Here is a 21,845-nt window from a genome sequence, read left to right as displayed (position 1 = left end):
CTCAAATCATTGGAAGGTGTGATTATGTTCATATATTATAACTCACCAGGAGACTGGAGGATGGCTACAACCTCACTGTGGCCACGCTCCCTGGCTTTATCCAGGGGAGTTTTCCCATCTTCATCTCGAAGGTCAGGGTTGGCACCATGTCGCAGTAGAGTCTAGAGACACAGACAGCGATGTTTACTAAGGCAACATGCATAGGGTCTAACTGTACACTATTTACACAAAAGTATGTGGACCCCCTTCAAATTTGTGGATTTGGCTATTTCAGCCACACCCGTTGAGTACACAGCGATGCAATGTCCATAGACAAACATTGGCAGTAGAATGGCCTAACTGAAGAGCTCAGTGATGTTCAACGTGGCACCATCATAAGATGCCACCTTCCCAACAAGTCAGTTCTTCAAATTTCCAGTCAACTGTAAGTGCCGTTATTGTGAAGTGGAAACGTCTAGGAACAACAACGGCTCAGCCGTGAAGTGGTAGGCCACACAAGCTCACAGAACGGGACCACCGAGTGCTAAAGTTTTTTTTGTCTGTCCTTGGTTGCAACACTCACTACTGAGTTCCAAGCTGCCTCTGGAAGCAATGTCAACACAATAACTGTTTGTCAGGAGCTTCATGAAATTGGTTTCCATGGCTGAGCAGCCACACAGAAGCCTAAGATCACCATGCGCAATGCCAGACGTCGGCAGGAGTTGTGTAAAGCTTGCAGGAATTGGACTCGGGAGCAGTGGAAATGCGTTCTCTGGAGTGATGAATCACGCTTCACCTTCTGGCAGTCCGACGGACTGGGTTTGGCGGATGCCAGGAGAACACTACCTGCCCCAATGCATAGTGCCAACTGTAACGTTTGGGGGAGGGTTAATGGTCTGGGGTTGTTTTTCATGGTTCGGTCTAAACCTCTTCGTTCCAGTGAAGGGAAACCTTAACGCTACAGCATACAACGACATTCTAGACAATTCTGTGCTTCCAATTTTGTGGCAATAGTTTGGGGAAGGCCCTTTCCTGTTTCAGCATGACAATGCCCCTATGCCCAAAGCGAAATGGTTTGTTGACATCGGTGTGAAAGAACTTGGTCTACACAAAGCCCTGACCTCAACCCCATCGAACACCTTTGGGATGAATTGAACTGTGAGCCAGGCCTAAATGCACAACATCAGTGGCCGACCTTAATAATCCTTCCCGCAACAATGTTCCAACATCTAGTTGAAAGCCTTCCCAGAAGATTGGAGGCTCTTATAGCTGCAAAGGGGGACCAACTCCCTAATAAATGTTCATGATTTGGAATGAGATGCTTGATGAGCACATCTCCACATACTTTTGGTCATGTAGTGTATTTCCAAACAACATATTAAGAAGGATTGAGTGCGCACGCACAGTGATTTATTTACATGAATTGAAATCAACATAAACCAGCGCCCAACATTCCGACTCCTGGGCCTTTGTCAAGGGATGTTGGTCAAAAACAGAGCATCAGAAGATATTTCCTATGAGGGTTAAAGAAAACATAGCTACCTTTGCTACTTGAGGCCGCCCGAAACAGGCAGCGTAATGGAGGGAGGAGGACCTCTGACCTCTGTTGACATCAGCACCTCTCTCACACAGGAACTCAACCTGTGACACCAACCACAACAAACAGGGGTTATTCAACATGGTCCAGGCAAAGGAACACTTTTAAAAACATTTTTGAAATAGCAAATAGAAATGTTTCTTATTAAAACTAGTCCACGCAGTCCTTCCTAGTCTATTTTCTTCTGTTTGGAGCCTAATGAATACAAGGTGTTTTGTAAGACAGACCTGGTTTCGAGGTGACAAACAAGCAATTATTAAACCAAACCCTAGTAGTCAGGCTGCATTAGGCCACATTATGGATACACAGCATTCATTAATGTTTATGCTGCTGTTTGTTGCTATGGACACCTTGAGAGCCTTGAGCACTTCCTGGTTATGAACAGCTTTGTTCTTGCAGCTCAACAGGGAGGAGATACTGGCCTTAATTTCCTGGGCACAATGAGCCATTCTGTTCTGTTCCCATGCATAATGGCCACCATAATGTACAGGGTAAACTATTACAATTACCCTGTAAAGAGATGGAGGGATACAGACTCAAGTCTAAAAATAACAGCTAACATCTTACCATTTCCTGTGTGCCAAACGCAGAGGCCCAGTTCAAAAGAGTCTGCCCAACGTCATCCATGAAATTCACTTCAAAAGCTGAAACAAGGGAATGATTTTGGGGAACTGACAAAGCGTGTTCGCCATCATAAACATGATACATCTACCATTATACAAACAAAAGGCTGAAATGAATGAGGGAAAAGGGCACCATTCCACCTGATTGGACAAGCTTCCTCTGCCACAACCCCCTGCAGCCTCCAGACAAACACCACATGGTGTTAATAACAAAGGTATCTTTTGGTTATCACCACAGCAACATCCTCCAGGAACAATAAACAACCTGATATTTACATTTAGTTATTAAGAAGAGGAAGAAGAATAAAACATAGGATGTCAGCTTCCCAAATGGTGCCCTATTCCCTTTATAGTGCATAGCCTTTGACCCTATATCCACCCACCCCCAGTGTCGATTGCGTCGATGAGCGCATCTGTGTCTTTGCTGCGGATACAGTCGATGAGCTGTCGGTGGGAGCGCTCCCCGGAGCTGTCCAGCCGTCGCAGGCCCGGGATGCGTCCTGTTGTGCCAGCGGTGGATTTGGGCAGAGCCTTGCGGCCCTCGAACAGCAGCACCAGCAGCAGGTCCACCAGACGCATGGTGTCCAGAACACAGCGTTCATCCCCCTGCAGGGCACTCTCCATTGAGTCAGGCAGCGCAGAGCGCAGAAGATCCTACACACACACAGGAAACACACAGGCACACACACAGGGAGGAGGCAAAACAAAAACACAGCTGTAAATTATTACCCCAATCCATTACTCTCCTACGCTAGCCATTCTCACTTCATCATAGCTCTCATTACAATACAGGGCTCGTTACTGAAATATTCTGAAACTGGATCCTTCCCAAGGTTGTTTGTTTGTTATTACCGTTAGCTTTTAAGATATTGCAGTTCATACATTAACATTGTGCCAATAAAATTGTTTTGGAATAAATGATTAATTCTTACTAATACAGAAATGTGTCCCAGAGGGCACACAACACCAAACACAGCTACCAATTTGGCAGCAAATCAAACTGCAATAATTTGTCAAGGCTAAGGACTTCATTTAAAAAGCATTCTAATAAAACTCCTCTCAGGGTGTAGTGCCTTTGAGATTTGGGATGGTCCTTGAAGATTACATTTCAGAAAAGGTATATTGGACCAATTTGTTTTGTAACTGTGTATCTTAAAAAAAACAAGACCAATTGTAAAATGTCCTTACATGAGTGACGAGGGGAGAACCTCTGCACAGGGTGGAGAGCAGGCTGACGATGGTGGACACCTGGTTGCTAAGTTTGGAATCAGCGACTGTGGGTTGGGCCCCAGTGGAGGTCCGGCCTGGTTTACTGGTGGAGGAGGGGCCGGAGACCGTGCCTCCTGCAGCAGCCATCCGGGACAGCAGCTCTTCTGTCAGCCCGTGCTTGGCCAGAGGCGCCGGGTCCACCCCTCGTCGGGTGAAGCGGTCCGCCAGAGAGGCGAAGCAGCGCAGAGCCCCGTCAGACACCTGTGGATCAACGGGTTGCATTTTAAATCAATAGCATCGGAATCAACCAGACCTTTGAGCTTCTTTCCGATGATAATGGAGTCGATTTATATACTACTGTTCCAGAACATCAAAGTATTTATATGGTAAAGGGAAAACTCATCCATCCACCACCAATGTGTATGGATGCCTCCCCCCACCGATGACTCTTGAGTGGGTGTTCTATTCACCTGGTGGTCCTCGTGTTTGAGTAGGCTGGAGAGGGACTCCACGCAGGTCTCCAGAGAAGAGTCCTGGGGCTCCATCTTGCTGCACAGGCGAGACACCACAGCCATGGCGGAGTGCAGGGTGTCCTTATGGACCAGATGACCGCTGTCCCGGATGAAGCTAAGCACACAGTTCAGACCCCCAGCCTCAAACACTGCTCCAGACTCCCTGGTACAGATCAGCTCCAGCACCTGACAAATGACACCACAAACACAAGTTCAGCCAACAAAATAATACATTCATTATTGATTATTTACGGCGTTATTTTATGGTGTGTGGTCAATCTCACTATGGCCTGTACACAGCACCCGACTACTTTTGAGAGTGAGCATGTTCTCTATTATTCTACAACAAATAAGCCCTTCCTCAAACATATATACTTGTTGTGTACACTACAGATAGAGGAAATATGACCTGCATATTCAAGGCTTCATTTGCATCTTCTGATTTGAATAAAACGTCTCCGGTAAAAGGGAAAGAACGTTCTCTTGCGTAAACAGTGAAAGGGAGCCTGAAGCCACCAGTTGATCACATGCTAAATGAAAAAGGCAAGGGGCATAATTGAATAATGTAGAACCAAAAACTAGATCTCCACACTGGTATGATGTTCCCTAACGGAGTCTTCGTCAGGATCATTTTCATAATAAAAAAAGCATACCTTGACACACTGCTCTGCCAGGTCTCTGCTGGTCCTGTTGTTGAGCTCCACCACCACCAGGCGGTTACACAGTGCCTTGATAGCCCCCTCCACGCCAACGATCCTGCGGGTGCATTCAGCCGACACGTCCAGGTAGTATGTGATGGCGCGGGCCGTCACCTCCAGCACGTTGTCTGGAGCGCTCTCGTCCAGGAAGATCTTACACAGGGCTGGGAGGAAGGTGCGTGGGGGACACCTGGGAGAAGAGGACAGAGGACATTTTTTTATTATAAAACTTTTATTTATCCCATTAGAAGACCTCTTATGTACCTCTTGAATAACATGTATAAACAAGCAGCTGTGCATGACTCGGTAATCACATAAAAGGAGTTGTTGTTTTGTCATTATACACAGTTTGTATAAGCACTGCATTGTCATATTGTTGAGGATAACAGCTTGGGATGTTTGAGAGATGTTTGTGAGCCCAACAGTTGACATTTGTGAGATCAACAGTCGATTGTGTGTGTCTGACTCACGTCTCGAAGCAGCGGTCCACATTGTCAGACATGAGCAGCAGCATGCAGAGCTGCTCCAGGGCAATCAGCTGCATGTCCCTCTCATCTCCCTGGCCCATCTGGAGCCACTCCAGCAAGGTGTCTGGGTCCACGTCCGCCATGATCACCCCCCTGCTACAGCTCCCTATCTGGCACCTAGCCCAATCACTGCTGTGGGCTGAGCTGGGGACTCATCCGCTGGATGGCGAAAACACTGATAGGTCCAATCAATGCTCCCTCCCGTGTGTCATGAAGTCCTCCTTCACCTGGGGGAGGAAGGGAGACAGAGGGAGGGATGGGAGAGAGAAGGTAGAAAGAGAGGGGTAGAGAAAGCAGGCATTTAGTTTAATCATGTCTGCCTCAAATTTGCAGTTGCCAATGGGATTATGTTGGGTAAATCAGAACAACAAAGGTGTGTAGCTAGTTTATGTGTAACAGCTGAAACAAGGTAATTGGTATAAATAACTAAACAACTGACTTTTCCTCTCAGGAAAATAAGTGGGGCACAAAACCTGTTCTTCGGCTTCTGTATGTAGAGTGGAGGTACCATCTCAACACAATAGTGAGATCAAATATTTTCAGTTGGGGGGTGGACTACACTGATTAACAGCAGAACTTTCTCCTTTGTTTGAGCCTGGATGGCTACAGGCTAGGGGCAGATCAGCTTATCAACAGATTAATCACAAATTGACAGAGTGCTTGAGGTTTCTATGACTCTAGCAACCCAAGAGGTTGTATTGAGCTGTTGTGTAGGATTTAGGCCTAGGTTCCATTTCCTTTGAGATACAAACAGAAAGTCCCAAAAAGTATTGTAGGTAAGTAGAATTGATCCACCTTTCATTATTTACAGTCTGACAAATAGAGACACTAATTAAGCCTATGTGCAGACATCTCTTCACTAAAGTGACATGATCATCATTATTATAGTACCTAATGTCACAAATATCGCCATAAAGGACAGCAAATATGTTCAAGTCAGCAGTTCTTTAAAATAGGCCTATCTAGCTAGCTAGTTAGATCATGACTTGGTTCATTTTTACTGCCACTGCAGGCCAGCTAACGTTAGCTACATGACTAAGTTAGCTTGCTACTGTTAGCTACTGTAATTGACAAGCTACTGACGTTGCAGTTGTGACAGACAACCTAGCTAGCTAAAAAAATTGGCAGTATAAAAATCGTACTGTCAGGTACAAACAAGCTAAACTGCATAGTTAACAAACATAAACAAGGTACCAGTTGCTAGCTCTAGATACGGCCCCCACCGTTACTGACTCGCTAGCTAGCCCAGCTCTATCAGCATAGCCATCTGTCCACGAAGACACGTCATAACGTTGACCAGTTAGCTACATTATTATCTGATGTTGTTCTTCCATAAACTGTATTTTAGTACTGTAGTCATACGTTAATGTAGTTCACTTGTGGCTATATTTAGCTAAATTGACTAGCTAGCTAGGGATGGTTTATTTTAGTACTGTAGTCAGTTACGTTAATGTAGTTCACTTTTGGCTATATTTAGCTAAATTGACTAGCTAGCTAGGGATTGTTTCTTTTAGTACTGTAGTCAGTTAGGTTAATGTAGTTCACTTTCGGCTATATTTAGCTAAATAGCTAGCTAGGGATTGTTACGTTTGTTAGCAAGTAACTGGTGACCGGTTAAAGGCTCTAGTATATTAAATACTAGTTAGCTACTTCAAGCTAAGTGTGTGGTAGGAGGGAATCTAAACATAGCGGACTGTATAGAAAGTACACCAACAGGCAAAATTTTGCTTTTCTAGTTGATCTCTGCATATTAGTTTTAGCCAATTGGCTACAACAAGCCGATGTTTGTCAGTGTAACTAACGTTATCTAACAGTTAACTCCTAACGCTGTTCAGATTAGCTAACGTTAACTCGGTGTCTCGTTAGCTAGTTGTCTAAAATTAAACAATTACATTACAAGCAGAACATATTTACTAGCCAACATGCATATTTTGATAATTGGAAAATACTGAATAGTTCAAACCACGGTCGTAATAACAGTTACAATGTTATAATACATGGCCTGACCATGAACACATAATCCGCGAGGCTTCAGTTCCAGGAGAGCCCAAGGCCGCCACAGTTCCGTCAGTCACAGCACATAGGAAAAACTGGGTCGCTTGGTTTACAGCACCAACATATAAGATAATCACTCACCGTCTTTCAGCAGCTGACGAGAAGAAAATGACGGTCGATCAAACCAATTAGTATGTAGAGGAACAAGCGAACCTAAGCAACAAAAAAACAGCTTAATTCCTAGGTATTTTTACCGAGACATTAAGGTCAAAGTGGACGGTAATGCAATACACACATCCGAGCGAAATGGAGAGCCGTTGCGGTAACACAGTTGGCTCTCCGTCGTATGTATCACGAGGCTACGAAGCGTCCTAGTGTATACTCCATTCACGTTATGGAAGGCGGCGCTACAATACGTAGAAAAGCACAGACCACATTTCCATAATTACTTTATGTAAACGATGGACCCCACTGTGGCCCCCCAACATTCTAGGGTAACTATCTTCATTGGGCATACTCAAATTGGTATCATTCTTGAATATTACAGGCAGTCAGAAAAGGCTAAATACATGCATATGGTGTCATACCTCATGTGTTATAGACAAATGAAGCAATGATTAAAGGAAATGTAGGCTTTATTGATAACACTGCCATTAGAAAATGTGTTTATTCAACCAATATTTTCATTTGTACAGTTTACAAAATAAAATGACAGGTTACATTACATACAGACTATTATTTTATAGTATCCACACAGCTACAGTATGAAAGTGTCAAACAGCCTGAGCAAAAGCCAAGCTGAAAGCAGGACAATGTCCTCTGTACCAGATTTGTTATTGCAGAAACTCTCATTTGTAGCGTTAACTTTCTGATCATCATCCCATGATTGATATCCATTATCATACTGTCAATTCTCTTTTCATTGCATTTGATTGATATTGACACTTGCATCCATTTCATAAATCCTCATTCTGATCAGTGTCCCTTTAAACCAGAAATGGATTTAACATACATTCTTCCACACTCAGCCATCCAGGATACTTTTGTATGGTAACTTAACATGAACATTGATTAAAAACAAAGAGGATTATGATAGTAATGCTGCTAACTGACTACTTGCTAACTGGATCCCTATGCAGCCCTTTTTAATGTACTCAGTGACCATAATACAGTACTAAGATTATGACCATTATAATGTTAACTTCATAACGTTTTGATTGCTTGCTGGACATGTAGCTACAACAAACAGTATGTTAAGTGCAATGCCATTTCAAGAACATCAGTGCAGTGATTTTATTGTTCTGTGGACACACTGCTCTGTAGACAGTTGGTTTAGTCTTAAACAAAACAAAAAGAATACTATTCAGTACATGGTAGTTTACATTGCTTTTCCTGTATATTGCCATGGCAATTCAAACCTAAGTTGTGTTGGAGAATAAAGTTACTGGAGCTTTTTATTTTCCATCAACACTTCCATTATGACAGTAAATGTATGCCGTATCTCTTTCAGCTTACGTTGCAGAATGTCATACATACATCCACACCACACAAAAGTTTTAGAACACCTACTTGTTCAAGAGTTTTTGTTTGGACTATTTTCTACATTGTAGAATAATAGTGAAGACGTCAAAACTATGAAATAATACCTATGGAATCGTGAAGTAACCAAAAAAAAAGAAGTGTTAAACAAATCTAAATATATGTTATATTTGAGATTCTTCAAAAAGCCACCCTGTGCCTTAATTACAGCTCTGCACACACGTGGCATTCTCTCAACCAGCTTCATGAGTTAGTCACCTGGAATGCATTTCAATTAAAAGGTGTGCCTTCTTAAAAAATAAAAAGTGGAATTTCTTTCCTCAATGCGGTTGAGCCAATCAGTTGTGTTGTGACAAGGTGGGGGGGCTACAGAAAAAGACCAAGTCCATATTATGGCAAGAACAGCACAAATAAGCAAAGAGAAATGACAGACCATCATTACTTTAAAACATGAAGGTCAGTCAATCCGGAAAATTTCAATTACTTTCTTCAAGTACAGTCGCAAAAACCATCAAGCACTTTGATGAAACTGGCTCTCATGAGGACCGCCACAGGAAAGGAAGACCCAGAGTTCCCTCTGCTGCAGAGGATATGTTCATTAGTTACCAGCCTTAGAAAATAGATGCTTCACAGAGTTCAAGTCACAGACATTAGACCGATGGAAATTTGTCCTTTGGTCTGGAGTCCAAATGGGAGATATTTGGTTCCAACCGCCGTGTCATTGTGAGAAGCGGTGTGGGTGAACGGATGATCTCTGCATGTGTATTTCCCACCGTAAAGCATGGAGGAGGAGGTGTGATGGTGCTTTGCTGGTACCACCGTCTGTGATTTGTTTATAATTCAAGGCACACTTAACCAGCATGGCAACCACAACATTCTACAGCAATACGCCATCCCATCTGGTATGGGCTTAGTGGGACTATCATTTGTTTTTCAACAGGACAATAACCCAACACACCTTCAGGCTGTGTAAGGGCTATTTGACCAAGGAGAGTGATGGTGCTGCATCAGATAACCTGGCCTCCACAATCACCCGACCTCAATTCAATTGAGATGGTTTGGGATGAGTTCGACCGCAGAGTGAAGGAAAAGCAGCCAACAAGTGCTCAGCATATGTGGGAACTCCTTCAATACTTTTGGAAAAGTATTCCAGGTGAAGCTCGTTGAGAGAATGCCAAGAGTGTGCAAAGCTATCATCAAGTCAAATGGCGGCTATTTTGAAGATAAACAAATAAAAATATATTAACACTGTTTTGGTTACTACAAGATTCCATATGTGTTAATTCATAGTTTTGATGTCTTCACTACAATGTAGAAAATAGTAAAAATAAAGAAAAACCCTTGAATGAGTAGGTGTTCCAAAACTTTTGACTGGTAGTGTGTTTGTGTCCCTGTGTGTGTGTATATACATATATACTGCCTCTCTACTTAATATGATGACAGCCATTCAAATGATATGTAATCTAACACAAAACTAATAATGTAGACATCCAAGCATGTGGATGCCACGCAAAGTTTAGATGTGAATAGAAATTATATGGTTAGAAGTGAACGAATGTTTCCCTCACTGATTGAACAGGGGTGTATTCACACAGAAGAAAAATGGGTCGAAACATGGAGGGACCTACCTGAATTTCTCCTTAAGAAGCACTTGTTTTTGTTTTCTGTTGCAAAATGTTTTGCTACACTTTGCACTAATGAATACATCCCAGATGGGCTACGACTCCAACCCCAGATGGTCTACGACTCCAACCCCAGACCTTTGCTGTCTGTAAGACCTACCAGCAGCATTTGAGCTCCCTGGTTAGGAATCTACGTCCAATGATAACATTGTCTTTACTCTGTTGTCATTCCCTCATAGAGGTTAAACAGTTCAAATGAACACCTATTGTACCATGAAATTAAACTTAACGTCCAAAACTTAATTTTGACTGTCTGCCAAACTAAAATGATGAAATACTGCACTGTCTTGTCCTTGATCTGTGCCTGGCTTTAGTGATTATTACAATCCTAATGCGGTAAGTATGCTACTATGATAACGACACTATAATATAACGTGTGGCTGTTTCTTGTCCGCTCACGATAACTAAGCATTCATTTCACTATATAAAGGCTCACAGAAAATTGGTCTTGAGTTGAATGCTGGGCGAGGTCTTGCTGGGTACTTGAAGTTGTGTGGCCTTGGCGTTGACACTCTCCTGGTTGCCCTTTACAGCAGCCTCCAGCCTGGATTTCATGTGGGGCGAAGAGGCCATGAGGGCCTTGAAGACGGACGAGTGCTGGGGGCCGATGCGCATCAGGTCCTGCAGGGCTGACTCATGCAGGGTGCGGGCGGGCGCGGGGGCAGAGGACAGGGCATTCTCATCCAGTAGAAAGGAGATGAGGATGGGAAGGAGAATGGCCACTAGCTGGGGACCTGGAGGTCAAAAGGTCAAAACACAACCCGAATAAGACCTCATCATGGGACAGAGACAGAAAAACTGGAAAGGAAAATAACCTATCCAGAAAAAGACAAATAATCTTCACCACTCGAATGACCACAGCAGTCAAGAGTCTGAGATAACCTAGCCTACTCACGGTGCATCTCGTCGGCAGCGAACACCAGAGCCTCTAGGGCCCTGACTCCATCCTGGATGGCCTGGAGCTCTTTGGAGCTCTGGGGCCTCCTCCTCTCCACCCCCTGCAGGTGTCCCACCACACAGCTCCCCAGGCCCTGGATGAAGGGCACCGCCACCCCGGTCTTGCTCTGGAACACTGACATCAGCAACTGGTAACTCCTACTGAGCACCTGAGGAAGCGTAAAGAAGGTGTAGAATCAGCTGTGGATACAGCCTTTAAATATGCTAATTATTGGGAAGAACCTCTTTGCATTGAATGCTTGAAGAGAATGTAATACCGAGGAACTTTGAACAGTAACTTGAGTCATCATAAAAACAGTGTCACCAAGGAGTCCTAAAAAGGTGCTTTTTCCCCCTCCGTTTTGTATTTTGTTGGAACTACTTAGTGCCGACTTACCACAGGGTCCTTAGACTCCAGACTGGCTTTAAACTTGTCTATGCAGCGTGTCTGCAATGGCTGGGCTGTGGTGACCTCAGGACTGGCAGTCAGCAGGAAGATGGTGAGAGCTGTCAACAGACTAACCTCATCCACTACAGGGTTGGGCTTATCTGTCAACAGAGACCAGAACACAAAGCGAATCATACATCCAGCTGGAATCTTATTTAACTTCTAATTTAATTATGCATTCTAAACCACATTTTGATTTCTAAACCCAAGGCTAAACTTGGAAAGCAATTGAAGAACTTAAAATCTGATTGCGTATGTGTAGACTTTCAAACCAAAAGGCCATGACATTTGCTGGAGGCTGGTTTCTGAATGAAGGGGCCTCCCGTGTCTTCCCTGACTGTGTGCGTGTGTGATTATGTTTTCTATGTGAAGTGCCCTCCCGTCCCTGACGCCGTACCAGAATCCCAGAAGTCCAGCAGGGTGTTGAGAGCACAGCGCAGCAGGTGGGCCCAGGCCCCGCGGCTCTTCTCTGAGCGACTCATAGGGGAGGAGAGCACAGCTCTCAGGGCCTGCAGGGCTGCAGGCACTACCAGGCCCAGAGCCTCACCACCCCCAGCTCCACCACCACAAGGCTGCTGGACCAACTCCCTCAGCACCCCCATCAACAGGTACATTAGTGTAGGCAGAATGGAGACACTACCTATGGGAGGAGAAGAGAGAGGGTAACCATTAACCACAGCGTCATAGAAAAGACGAGAAGTGACGAGAATGTTTAATCAGCCTGAGTGATCATCCTTTAAACGAGATCAAGTTGTTTCTAAAAGGGCTTTAACGCATTCATTTGCAAATGAGTATTCTTCCATTTGTGATCAACTGATCAAATAACAATCAATCAATCACTCTCAATGACTCAATTAACGATGTATCATGATATTGACCTACTCTCTGTGCTGTTGGCATTTAGCAGCAGTGCTGGGGTATATTCTACTTTAATTTAGGACGTTAACTGAAATTCCAATTCCCTTCATTGGGATTGAAATTGGAATGTCCGTTTACTTCCTGACTTGGTTGAATTGAGCTAAGTCCTGATTATCAGGCCCAGTTTGGCTTACCGTCAGGAGAGCAGATGGATGGTAGGTCAGACAGGATGGCCAGAGCAGCCGCCACTTGTCTGCAGTCACTGTCACTCAGACTCAAGGACGAACCTCCCTGGCCCCCGCTAGGGCTGCCGGCCAGCTTGGGGCTGAGCTGGGGCAGTTTACGCACCAGCACACACAGGCACAGCTCCAGGGCCCCGAACACTAGAGACCTGCCTGGAACCAGGCCGCCGGTGTCCCGGCCCTCCCCAAACTCAGGAACCGTCTCCTTCTCTGCTGCCCCGTCATCCACTGAGGGAGAGATAGAGTGAGAGACACACACACATTTAAAAAAAAAATACAATGTCCTACCTTGCAGTGGTAGAACACATGTGCTAAAGTTGGTAACACCCCCGTCAACAACTGAGAAGGGCCACAGGCAGAGACATAACTTTTTGAAATTGCGGTTACTTCCTTGATCGATCACGCATACAAGGCAAGTGTTCCTGCTCCACACTCACCCTCAGCACTGTGGCGTTTCTCCTTGACGTGCTCCTGGGCAGCACACACCACCTGTCTAACCAGTTCCAGCACGGCCAGCTGCACCCCTGGGGCCTCCCGCGTCACAATCAGCCTGTGAAGCACGCTCAGCAGTTCCACACTCAACACCTGGTCATTGCCGACTTTTGACCGGGGCCAGGAGACCTCTAGCAGAGCCTGCAGGGCCTGGAGGCAGGAGGAGATGTTCTCCATCTGGTCATGGGAGTGAGGAGAGCACAGGAACTCCACACTGATGCCTACAGACAGGGAAAACACGACGCATCAAAAAATATCTCCAACTACAAAGATCACCTGCTTCAAAAGCTTCTTTTTGTAAGAAGGATATTCATAGAAAAGTGCCCTTGTGTCAGGTCCATTGCTTCTCACTCAGGATGAGGTGGAGTCGGTCAGAGCTGATGTCCTCAGGGGACTTGACGGAGGCCAGGGAGGTGGACTGGCCCATGGAGGTGGGGGTAACGGGCCGGGACAGGTTGGCAGGGCCGTCATCCACCATGATGAAACCAGTGCTGTTGAGCCACAAGGCCGTGGCATGGAGGATGGGAGCCCAGGAGCTGCAGTAGTGGGGTCTGGCCTGCTCCGCTGTCTCTGCTGTGTAGAATGTCCCTCCTGATGCTCGTGCACACACACACACACAAAGGTTAGATCAATGCAATTTCCCATCAACGATACATATGTTAACTACAGTGCACACTTAAATTAATAAACCACAGCATTAGTGATGTGCCGTTCGCAAATTATTCATTCTTTTTGAATTCTTTTTGAATTTTTACTGACTCGAGAGTCATGACTCGTTTTTCCGAGTGACTCGTTCATTTTAGTAATTTGTTTGACCTGTTGGCCGCAATGCATTCTACAGCAGGATTAATACGCGCTCTTCCGGTGACGTGCTCCGACAAACTGTCTGTGTCGGTCATATATGCGCTCGAGGTCTTCACGGATCCACCTGGACCCGAATACCGAAGAGGGTCCGGATCCAGAATTCTAAATAAAATGTCCACGGGTCTGGGTTGAATCTGATATGATTGTCACGGGTCTCGGGTATGTGTAATTTTAACTGACTTGTCCAGAAGGATCCATATAGATCTGAACACGACTGCTGCAGTAGAGAGAAATTGTATAATTTATGCTGCTGCTTTTTGCTGCTCACGAGAGTGGCGCGTGTAGCTTGTCGTTGATGTTGGCCAATCATAAGTCATCAAAGTGGTACTAGGCTACAGTCACACCCAGTGTCACCTCTCTCTACCTCCTCTCCCTCATGCTTTATCAGTTCTAGTTAATAAAGTAGCTTCAAAATGGTCTTTGCTGCTGCTTCCCTGGATCCGACCAGGTCTACACAGAACGGGTCTAACATATTTAAAAAAATGTATCCATATTGGGTCCGGGTAAGAAAGCCCCAGGTCCATAGGCCCGCAGGCAAAATAGAACCAGCTGCAGGCAGCATAGAGAATAAAAAAATTGTAGAACGGATAATAGATTGCATTCATTCTTGCGCCACGCAATTTATTGAATGTTACGGACACAGCTTTGTAGAACCAAAACATACACAGCCTCTGCTCAACACACTCCAACACGAATCGTTTGGTGGGCTGCAGTTTGCAAACAATATTGTGCCCATCACCCTCACTGCAGTCAAGTAATGTATACCGCCAAGAGTCGTTCACAATCTAGCCTGGTTGTGGCCACAACTAGACCTCGTTTCAAATGTACCAAGACCATCTTTCTTGTATGCCTAGCAATCAACAAATGTACATTGTTTAAAGCATGATTTTTACAAGTCTCAGTCACAAATGACAGCTCCAATAAGCCCCTTGTTGTGAACGAGAGGCTTTGTAGAATCATGACTCTTGAGTTTTCAGTTCATCGTTCACCGATAGGGGGTCCTGCATGCTCTGAGCATGACTGAATCAAATGAACGAAATGGGTCGAAAAAGAGTCCTTTAGACTGAACGAGTCAAAAAGATCCCGAATCAGTAAAAAGAGCCAAACTTAACATCACTACAGAGCATCTGCCTACATGATCTACCCTCTTCCCAGTGTGTAACACATACAACCCCACCAGATCTAGAACACCACCTGTAGCCTGCGGCCCTTACGGTGACCTCACCTGTAGCGGGTAGCTGTGCCGAGTAGTCCTGGGGGAGGGTGAGGAGAACGTAGTCCTGTAGGGCAGCCAGCCACAGACGGCTCAGCGTAGCCAGGTCAGTCTGGACCAGCGTCAGCAGCCCTGGCCCTTCAGCCCCCCCACAGTCCTCCTCTAGCAAGGGAGAAGCAGCCTGCTCACCCTGCCTCCCTGGGCCTGGCCCTGGGATGGGGCTCTCCCTCGGTCTACTGCTGCTCTGCACCGCCACAATGTACACCTGGGAGAGGAGACAAACACAGTGTTAATATTATTAGATGTGCAGTATAGAAATAACCAGACAACCAATTAGCAGTCAGGATGAACAAACTGTCCCTAGTAAAAGTGTCTGTATGTGTCATGTGTCTGGGATGAATTTTCAACTCTGTTGCACATAGACACAGTGGAGGATATAGAAAGTGCCAAAAGAAACAGCACGAGACTAAACCTGTACTGGAATGACAGTGACTTCAACCAGGAGTTCAACTAGTAGAGGATGTGGCTTTTAAATGCAAGTGTTGATGGATGACAGGCTTGGACTGGGATCAGCCAGCAATGACTTACCTCAGCCCAGGCCTTGAGCACAGCCAGTGTCTCCATGGTGGATGTTCCCTCATTGTAGAGCTGACTGGGCACCTCCTTCCCTGCCTGGACCTTGACCAGCGAAGAGGCCAGGAGCTGATGCACCCTCCTCAGATCCCTCAGATCACTGACCACCCCACTGGCGATCCACGCACTGCACACCTGTCAGGCAGCACAGTGGAAAGACTATTTATTCAGTGATAGCTCAAATCAGAGGACCATATTCAATCATTATTTGTTAAAAGTAGAAAATAAAGTACAGAGCACTAGATGGCCACACCTGGCAGGCTTTGGCTGTCACATCAGGAGGTGCGTCTGCAGTAAAGGCTGGTCTCAGAGCAGCTCCAACCTACGCATTAAAAAGAGAGAGGAGTCTTTGAATAAGGCTGGAACGCTCATTCCCCCATCCGTGGTAGTAGAAGACATGACAGAGACTCACGTTAGCCTGATACTGCTCCAGGATGACGTGGCCAGGGAACTCCGGCTCTGGGATGGCAGCGAACTTGCGGATGATGACCAGTAGAGTCTGTAGGCCAGAGAGCCTCAGCTTGTCACTGTGGTCAGTGGCAGCCATGAAGGCCATGCGGATCAGGGCAGCCAGGTGAAGGACCAGGAAGTCTGGCAGGGAAGAGAGGGTAGGATATATATGACATGTGAACAGATGTTAAATAACACATGGAAATGGCATCTAGATGCTCCACAAGATGCCATTTGAATAGAATGTGTGATTAAACAATGCATTTTTTTGTTAGGAAGAGTAGCAGGTGGAAAAGGACTGAAATTCCATCTGACAAAAGTCTAAGCAGAGTTTTAATTTGCTAAGCTTTCAGTCTATAATGACCTTTGTCAGAGCAGGGACACTATTGAAAACAGCTCATAAGGTAGGTAAGTTCCCACAAAATGGCTTCCCTCACCGGTGGACTCATGCAGGCGGTGCTCCTGGGCCAGGGCCATGTCGAAGTGGGCAGGGTGTCCGTGGCTCTCACACAGGGCGATGATGCGACACACGCACTCCACAGCGAAGACCCGCGTGGACCAGCGCAGGTTGGTGAAGGGCCCGCTGGACTCTGACGTGGCGTGGAAGACTGACGCGTCGTCGTCCCTCTCTCCCTCCTCCTCCTGGTTGGTCTCTACCGGGGCTGTGGATTCTGACACAACAAACCACAGAGACAGCTGGGGTGAAGTAGTATAGCCATCAACTTAAACTACATCCATGCGATAGATTGCATCAGTAAGGAGAATATTTGGCGTCAAATAAAGTCCCTTTGACATCGGCCTTGTTGGGTAGAACACTACACCCAGTAACAGAAAGAGAAGGACGTCTCTTCCGTTTGACATCACACCCACCTGCAGAGGCAGACAGGACGTCTTTGCAGAGTTTGAGCCAGTGGGCCAGTTTCCCCGTGGCGATGGAACTCATCATATGGACCAGAGTCTCCTGGATGTCCTGACAGAGACGGGGGTCTGACTCCCGGTCCAGCAGGCTGAACAGAGCCCCCTCCAGGCCCACCTCCTTAATGGTCACATCTGTGGAGGAGGAGACACTGGTCACAATGGGGCTTCTCTACAGCATATTATTAAGCTACTTAATGTCTGTTAATTAAGTCCATTTGCACATGCTGAGCATTACAAGAAAATGATAGATTTGCTGGTGAAGGTAAAGTGACCAGACATCTCGGCTTGTATCTCAGTGTGTTTGTGTCTCAAAGTGTGTGTTTTTTTTGTCTCACCAAGATGTGTGTTGTCCCTGCGGGGCAGCTCCTTGACAAGGGCCACAGCATGCTCAGACACCTCCAGGGCTTCCTTCTGGGCCAGCTGTCTGAGACAGGCCACCACAGCACGACGCAGAGACAGGTACGAGCTGCACAGGTTCACCTACACACACACACCAAGCATATACGCACACGCAGAGACACACACACACACTTAAGCAACTCAGCATATGAGGACTACATAGAGGTACTAAACACAGGTAGAGAGGGTGACCATTCTGTCTGTTTTAAAGTCAAAGTAGTACATCCCATCATCAAGAAGTGATTAGCACTTTGGTTGAAATATAACTGAATTAATAAACAGGACAGACGTGAACTGAGAGTGAGATCTCATTACAAGGGCCCAGTCCATCTATGTTAACAGTCTGACTACTCTGTTCAAAACCCCAGTAGAAACACTATCATAGATAAGTTGTGGCCATATTCATTTTCAGCTAAACATCATGTTGGAACGGATACAAATAATTGCTGTGAGCAGCGAGCGAAACCGAAATAGAGATATTTCAGCTAAAAGCAATTATTTTCAGTTTGTGTGTCAACAACTGTATCCAAAATCATTTGGCCTGCTAACTGGAAAATCATATCAAACCAGGGGGAACAGAAAATAGAGCAGTGTGTGAGTTCCAACACAGACGATAGACGACAAACAACGAGCAATAGAAATGTTATTAGCTCTCTGGGAGAGGACACTATTGACCAGTCCTCCCTGGTACCATGATGCTGTTAATCACCCTGTCATATCAAACAAACAGAAGCCTTTCCAGAGGATTCGCCTGGTCCCAGATCTACCTGTTCCGTCTTGCCAACTCCTATGGTCACGGTCACGCCTGAGTTGGCAAGACAGCACAAACCGATCTGGGACCAGGCTAGAGGAGTGTGGGAAATCAGAGGAACTGTGAAGGATAGTTTTACTTGTGCCAGTGACTACTTTATATTTGATTGATGCTATTTGATTGATGCTATTTAGACCTGTGTCATCAGATCAGTCTTTATAGCTTGTATGGTCATTTGGTCAAAGGTCATCATTCCTCAGAACTGATAGTAGAACACACTACTCCGATAAATAGAGCAACAAGCAGTTGACAGAGGCTCGTGGGGGACTGTTTTTACCCCTTGACCTACACTAGTGATCCGAATAGCCATCCAGTGTGAAGAAAGGAGGATTTTGAGAAAAGAGCCACTGACGCAAAAACAAATCCTTGGCACTACCCGTGGAGTAGAGGGCTGTGAGGGAGGGAATCGGCTCATGCTCGCTGTGGATGCCTGATAGGGTTAGTTCAAACTCACAGAAGAGAACCAAAATGACAAGAAAAAGACAACCAAAGTGAAAATCAACAGGGTGACAAAGAAAACACTGCTAAGAAAGTAGGAGCAGTGCCAATAGCAAAATACAACTTGACACCGCAACTCCTGCAGGCAGGGGAAAGAACCTACCAACATAGAATAATCCAACAAGATTCCCTGTATGAGAGAGAATACACACGGTCACTACAGAGGAAGCCACTACAGAAACACTCACTGGGACAATATGGCTTAACAAGTTTAAAACGAAATTGATCACGTAATTTGCCCGACAGACAGAGAGGCGTGTTGAAGTGAGTGTGTGCATGACTGATTGCTGCCTGAGACTAATAGAATCCTTAACTCAATAGCTTAGCATTAGCCAGGAATGACATTAGCTAATTATCGACCTAGGTATGAAACAGCTTCTCATTAGCATTAGCTACCTAGAACCTTGGCACAGTTCAGGATTAGCTTGGGGCCACTACTCACACAGAGGCTGGGCACCAGGCTCGCCAGGTTGACGTGACGCGGGGCGAACATGTGCAGCTGCTGCAGACAGGAGATGGCCTGGGCCTCGACTAGACAGTCTGGACTGTCCTGCATCACCGCACAGCCCACCAGGCACGACGTCCGCAGGGCCGACACAGACTGGCCCTCGCCTGGGGCACAGAATGGGTCAGACACTAATACACATACCAGGGTTAGGGCACACCTACTGTGTAGTGCCAGTTCTACAGTCTTACAACAAAAAGAACATAGAAAAGGTGAAAGCTGGATATTGAGTGAAATTATGAATTACATGCAGCAATATTATGAATATTACATTTTGCAATACAATCCAAGAAATCAAATGTATTTTCTCTGGTATTAGATTTCTACTTCCCAGTGACTCAGTGTGTGACTATGAGGTGAGTAGAGTCACCTTGTAGGTCAGGTCCCAGAGTGGTGACGAGGGCGTTGAGGCAGCGGCCCAGGCTCTGGTGGACCTCTACGTGGGTAGGGGGGATAGACAGCAGCAACCTCAGCACCAGGGTGAAGCTAGCCTCCACATGGCCATGGTACAAAGGACCAGCATGATCTATCACCATGGACAGAGAGTGCAGCGCCCACCTCTGGTACAGACAAAGAGGAAACAAGAGTCATTGGTTGAGACAACTCTACATGTTGACAGAGACTGTTTCCGGTTATACCTTTTCAATGTCTTTTTAAGCTGTGGAAGTGACGCAAAGGGTCCGTTCATACTTCTGGAACGTTTGTAAACCGCTGTTTTGTGTGTGGCGGTAGAAACAAACTCTGAAGTAAATCTGCTTGGTAATCATTACTGTACCTGGACCTCGGGGGAGGTGCTGTCCTGGGACAGGGTGAAGAGGATGCCCACACAGGCAGACAAGTGCTGGGGAGAGCTGATGCCCCCTACATAGCGGTACAGGGAACCCAGCGCCAGGGCATGACCCGTACGAGTCACAGCATCCCGGGCTGTCTTCAACCTGGTGGGGGTGAGATGGGATCAATCTGAGGTCCTATGCAGTGTCCAACTGCTAAACGGATGTCCAACCAACACACAAACGTCACAACATTAACTTAGAACACACCCTAAAATGGTCAATGCAAGGCATTGCAATATCACCGATCCTGGTTGATATTTTGAGACTGGTGCCAGTGTGCTAGTACATTTATATTTTCCACTTGAGTAATTTAGCAGAAGCTCTTATCCAGAGATCTGACAATTAGCACATTCTTATTAAGATCCACTGGGGTGGAGCAGAACTGAGATCACCGTGTCCAGCAGGGCTGAGAGGGAGGAATACCACAGAAGAAGAGAAGTTAAAATGTGTCAAAACTATACTCTTAGACAACCACATCACAGCACCATGAGATTCATTTAAAATACTTCCTTGAAGAGGAAGGGTTTCAGATATTTTCGGGAATATGGGCAGGGACTTTGCGGTCCTACCTTGAGGGGGCAAACTGCTTCCACCATTGGGATTGGGGTGCCAGGACAGAGAAGAGCTTTGAAGAGGTATGTAGCCTACGGTGTGTGTGGAATGGGGTTGGGGGTTGACCACTCACTTGTCGAAGCTGACCAGGGTCATGGAGACGGTGAATGCAGGGTCGTTGACCACCTGTACCAAGCGAGACAGTCCCTCAGCAGCCATGCAGCGCAGCAGGGGGTTCGAGCTCTCCAGAGCCCCCACCAACAGACCCAGAGCTGGCTTCCGAACCTCTTCTGGACCCAAACCTACCCGACTGGAGCCTAGGTGCTGTACACAGAGAAAGGAGAGAGGGGTTAACAACTGTGGGGATATCCACAAATTGTAATCGCGTAGTTTGTCATAAAAAAGGAAATTGCACAATGACATTGCACTTGTTGCATCATTGATGAAATTGTGTGAGAAAAAAAAAGCATTATCATTCACCTATAGACAATGTCTGTAGACAAAAAACTAAAACATTCTATCATATAGGTTGGTAATCCAAAGGCAAGGCTACCGGGGCTACCAATATGTCAGAGTTCAGACTCTGAGTGTATACCTTTAGGACACTGCAGAGGGCGGCAGTCACATGAGTCTGGACAGTCTGCTGACGAACACCCTTCAACTGCTTCAGAGACTCTGTGAACTGTTCCAATATCTGTGTCCTGCAACAAGGAGAGACAGGCGATTAAGCACAGAGCCACATAGTAAGAAACTTGGGCGGTTGGCATGTCTGTGTCAAAGTAGAGTGGGTGTACAAGTTTTACTATACTGTACTTGTGAGTATCAGAAGTCC

General features: G+C 45.9%; 2 protein-coding genes across 13 annotated transcripts in view; both read right to left on the bottom strand.

Annotated features, from left to right (window-relative positions):
* The window catches only part of hectd1 (HECT domain containing 1), a 28,136-nt gene extending 20,618 nt beyond the window's left edge, over positions 1–7,518 (bottom strand). For 5 of the 11 annotated variants that reach the window (XM_031828703.1, XM_031828706.1, XM_031828708.1 and 2 more), the window contains exons 1-9: positions 7,282–7,517; positions 5,089–5,372; positions 4,574–4,808; positions 3,879–4,106; positions 3,388–3,669; positions 2,583–2,853; positions 2,144–2,220; positions 1,522–1,620; positions 47–161 (exon numbers count right to left, since the gene is read on the bottom strand). In XM_031828703.1, the coding sequence (XP_031684563.1) occupies positions 47–161; positions 1,522–1,620; positions 2,144–2,220; positions 2,583–2,853; positions 3,388–3,669; positions 3,879–4,106; positions 4,574–4,808; positions 5,089–5,228 (1,447 nt within the window). In that variant the 5' untranslated portion in view covers positions 5,229–5,372; positions 7,282–7,517. Of the gene's footprint in view, positions 1–46; positions 162–1,521; positions 1,621–2,143; positions 2,221–2,582; positions 2,854–3,387; positions 3,670–3,878; positions 4,107–4,573; positions 4,809–5,088; positions 5,373–7,152; positions 7,256–7,281 lie in introns of those variants that run through there. The other 6 variants (XM_020487758.2, XM_031828710.1, XM_031828707.1 and 3 more) reach the window with 3 other exon arrangements.
* A 239-nt stretch (positions 7,519–7,757) lies between these two features.
* The window catches only part of heatr5a (HEAT repeat containing 5a), a 28,143-nt gene continuing 14,055 nt past the window's right edge, over positions 7,758–21,845 (bottom strand). The window contains exons 17-36 of one of the 2 annotated variants that reach the window (XM_020487756.2): positions 21,609–21,714; positions 21,147–21,337; positions 20,404–20,563; positions 19,999–20,188; positions 19,566–19,735; positions 19,227–19,253; positions 17,751–17,895; positions 17,368–17,547; positions 16,935–17,168; positions 16,460–16,638; positions 16,301–16,369; positions 16,003–16,182; positions 15,427–15,679; positions 13,689–13,928; positions 13,283–13,558; positions 12,798–13,073; positions 12,143–12,385; positions 11,695–11,846; positions 11,257–11,467; positions 7,758–11,095 (exon numbers count right to left, since the gene is read on the bottom strand). In XM_020487756.2, coding sequence (XP_020343345.1) covers positions 10,794–11,095; positions 11,257–11,467; positions 11,695–11,846; positions 12,143–12,385; positions 12,798–13,073; positions 13,283–13,558; positions 13,689–13,928; positions 15,427–15,679; positions 16,003–16,182; positions 16,301–16,369; positions 16,460–16,638; positions 16,935–17,168; positions 17,368–17,547; positions 17,751–17,895; positions 19,227–19,253; positions 19,566–19,735; positions 19,999–20,188; positions 20,404–20,563; positions 21,147–21,337; positions 21,609–21,714 — 3,784 coding nt within the window. In that variant the 3' untranslated portion in view covers positions 7,758–10,793. The remainder of the gene's footprint in view (positions 11,096–11,256; positions 11,468–11,694; positions 11,847–12,142; positions 12,386–12,797; positions 13,074–13,282; positions 13,559–13,688; positions 13,929–15,426; positions 15,680–16,002; positions 16,183–16,300; positions 16,370–16,459; positions 16,639–16,934; positions 17,169–17,367; positions 17,548–17,750; positions 17,896–19,226; positions 19,254–19,565; positions 19,736–19,998; positions 20,189–20,403; positions 20,564–21,146; positions 21,338–21,608; positions 21,715–21,845) is intronic. The other variant, XM_020487757.2, reaches the window with a different exon arrangement.

This window comes from Oncorhynchus kisutch, linkage group LG7 (assembly GCF_002021735.2).
Source record: "Oncorhynchus kisutch isolate 150728-3 linkage group LG7, Okis_V2, whole genome shotgun sequence".
Classification (NCBI taxonomy): Eukaryota; Metazoa; Chordata; class Actinopteri; order Salmoniformes; family Salmonidae; genus Oncorhynchus; species Oncorhynchus kisutch.
Note: the sequence above shows the minus strand (reverse complement) of the source record. Positions and strands in the feature narration are given on the sequence as shown.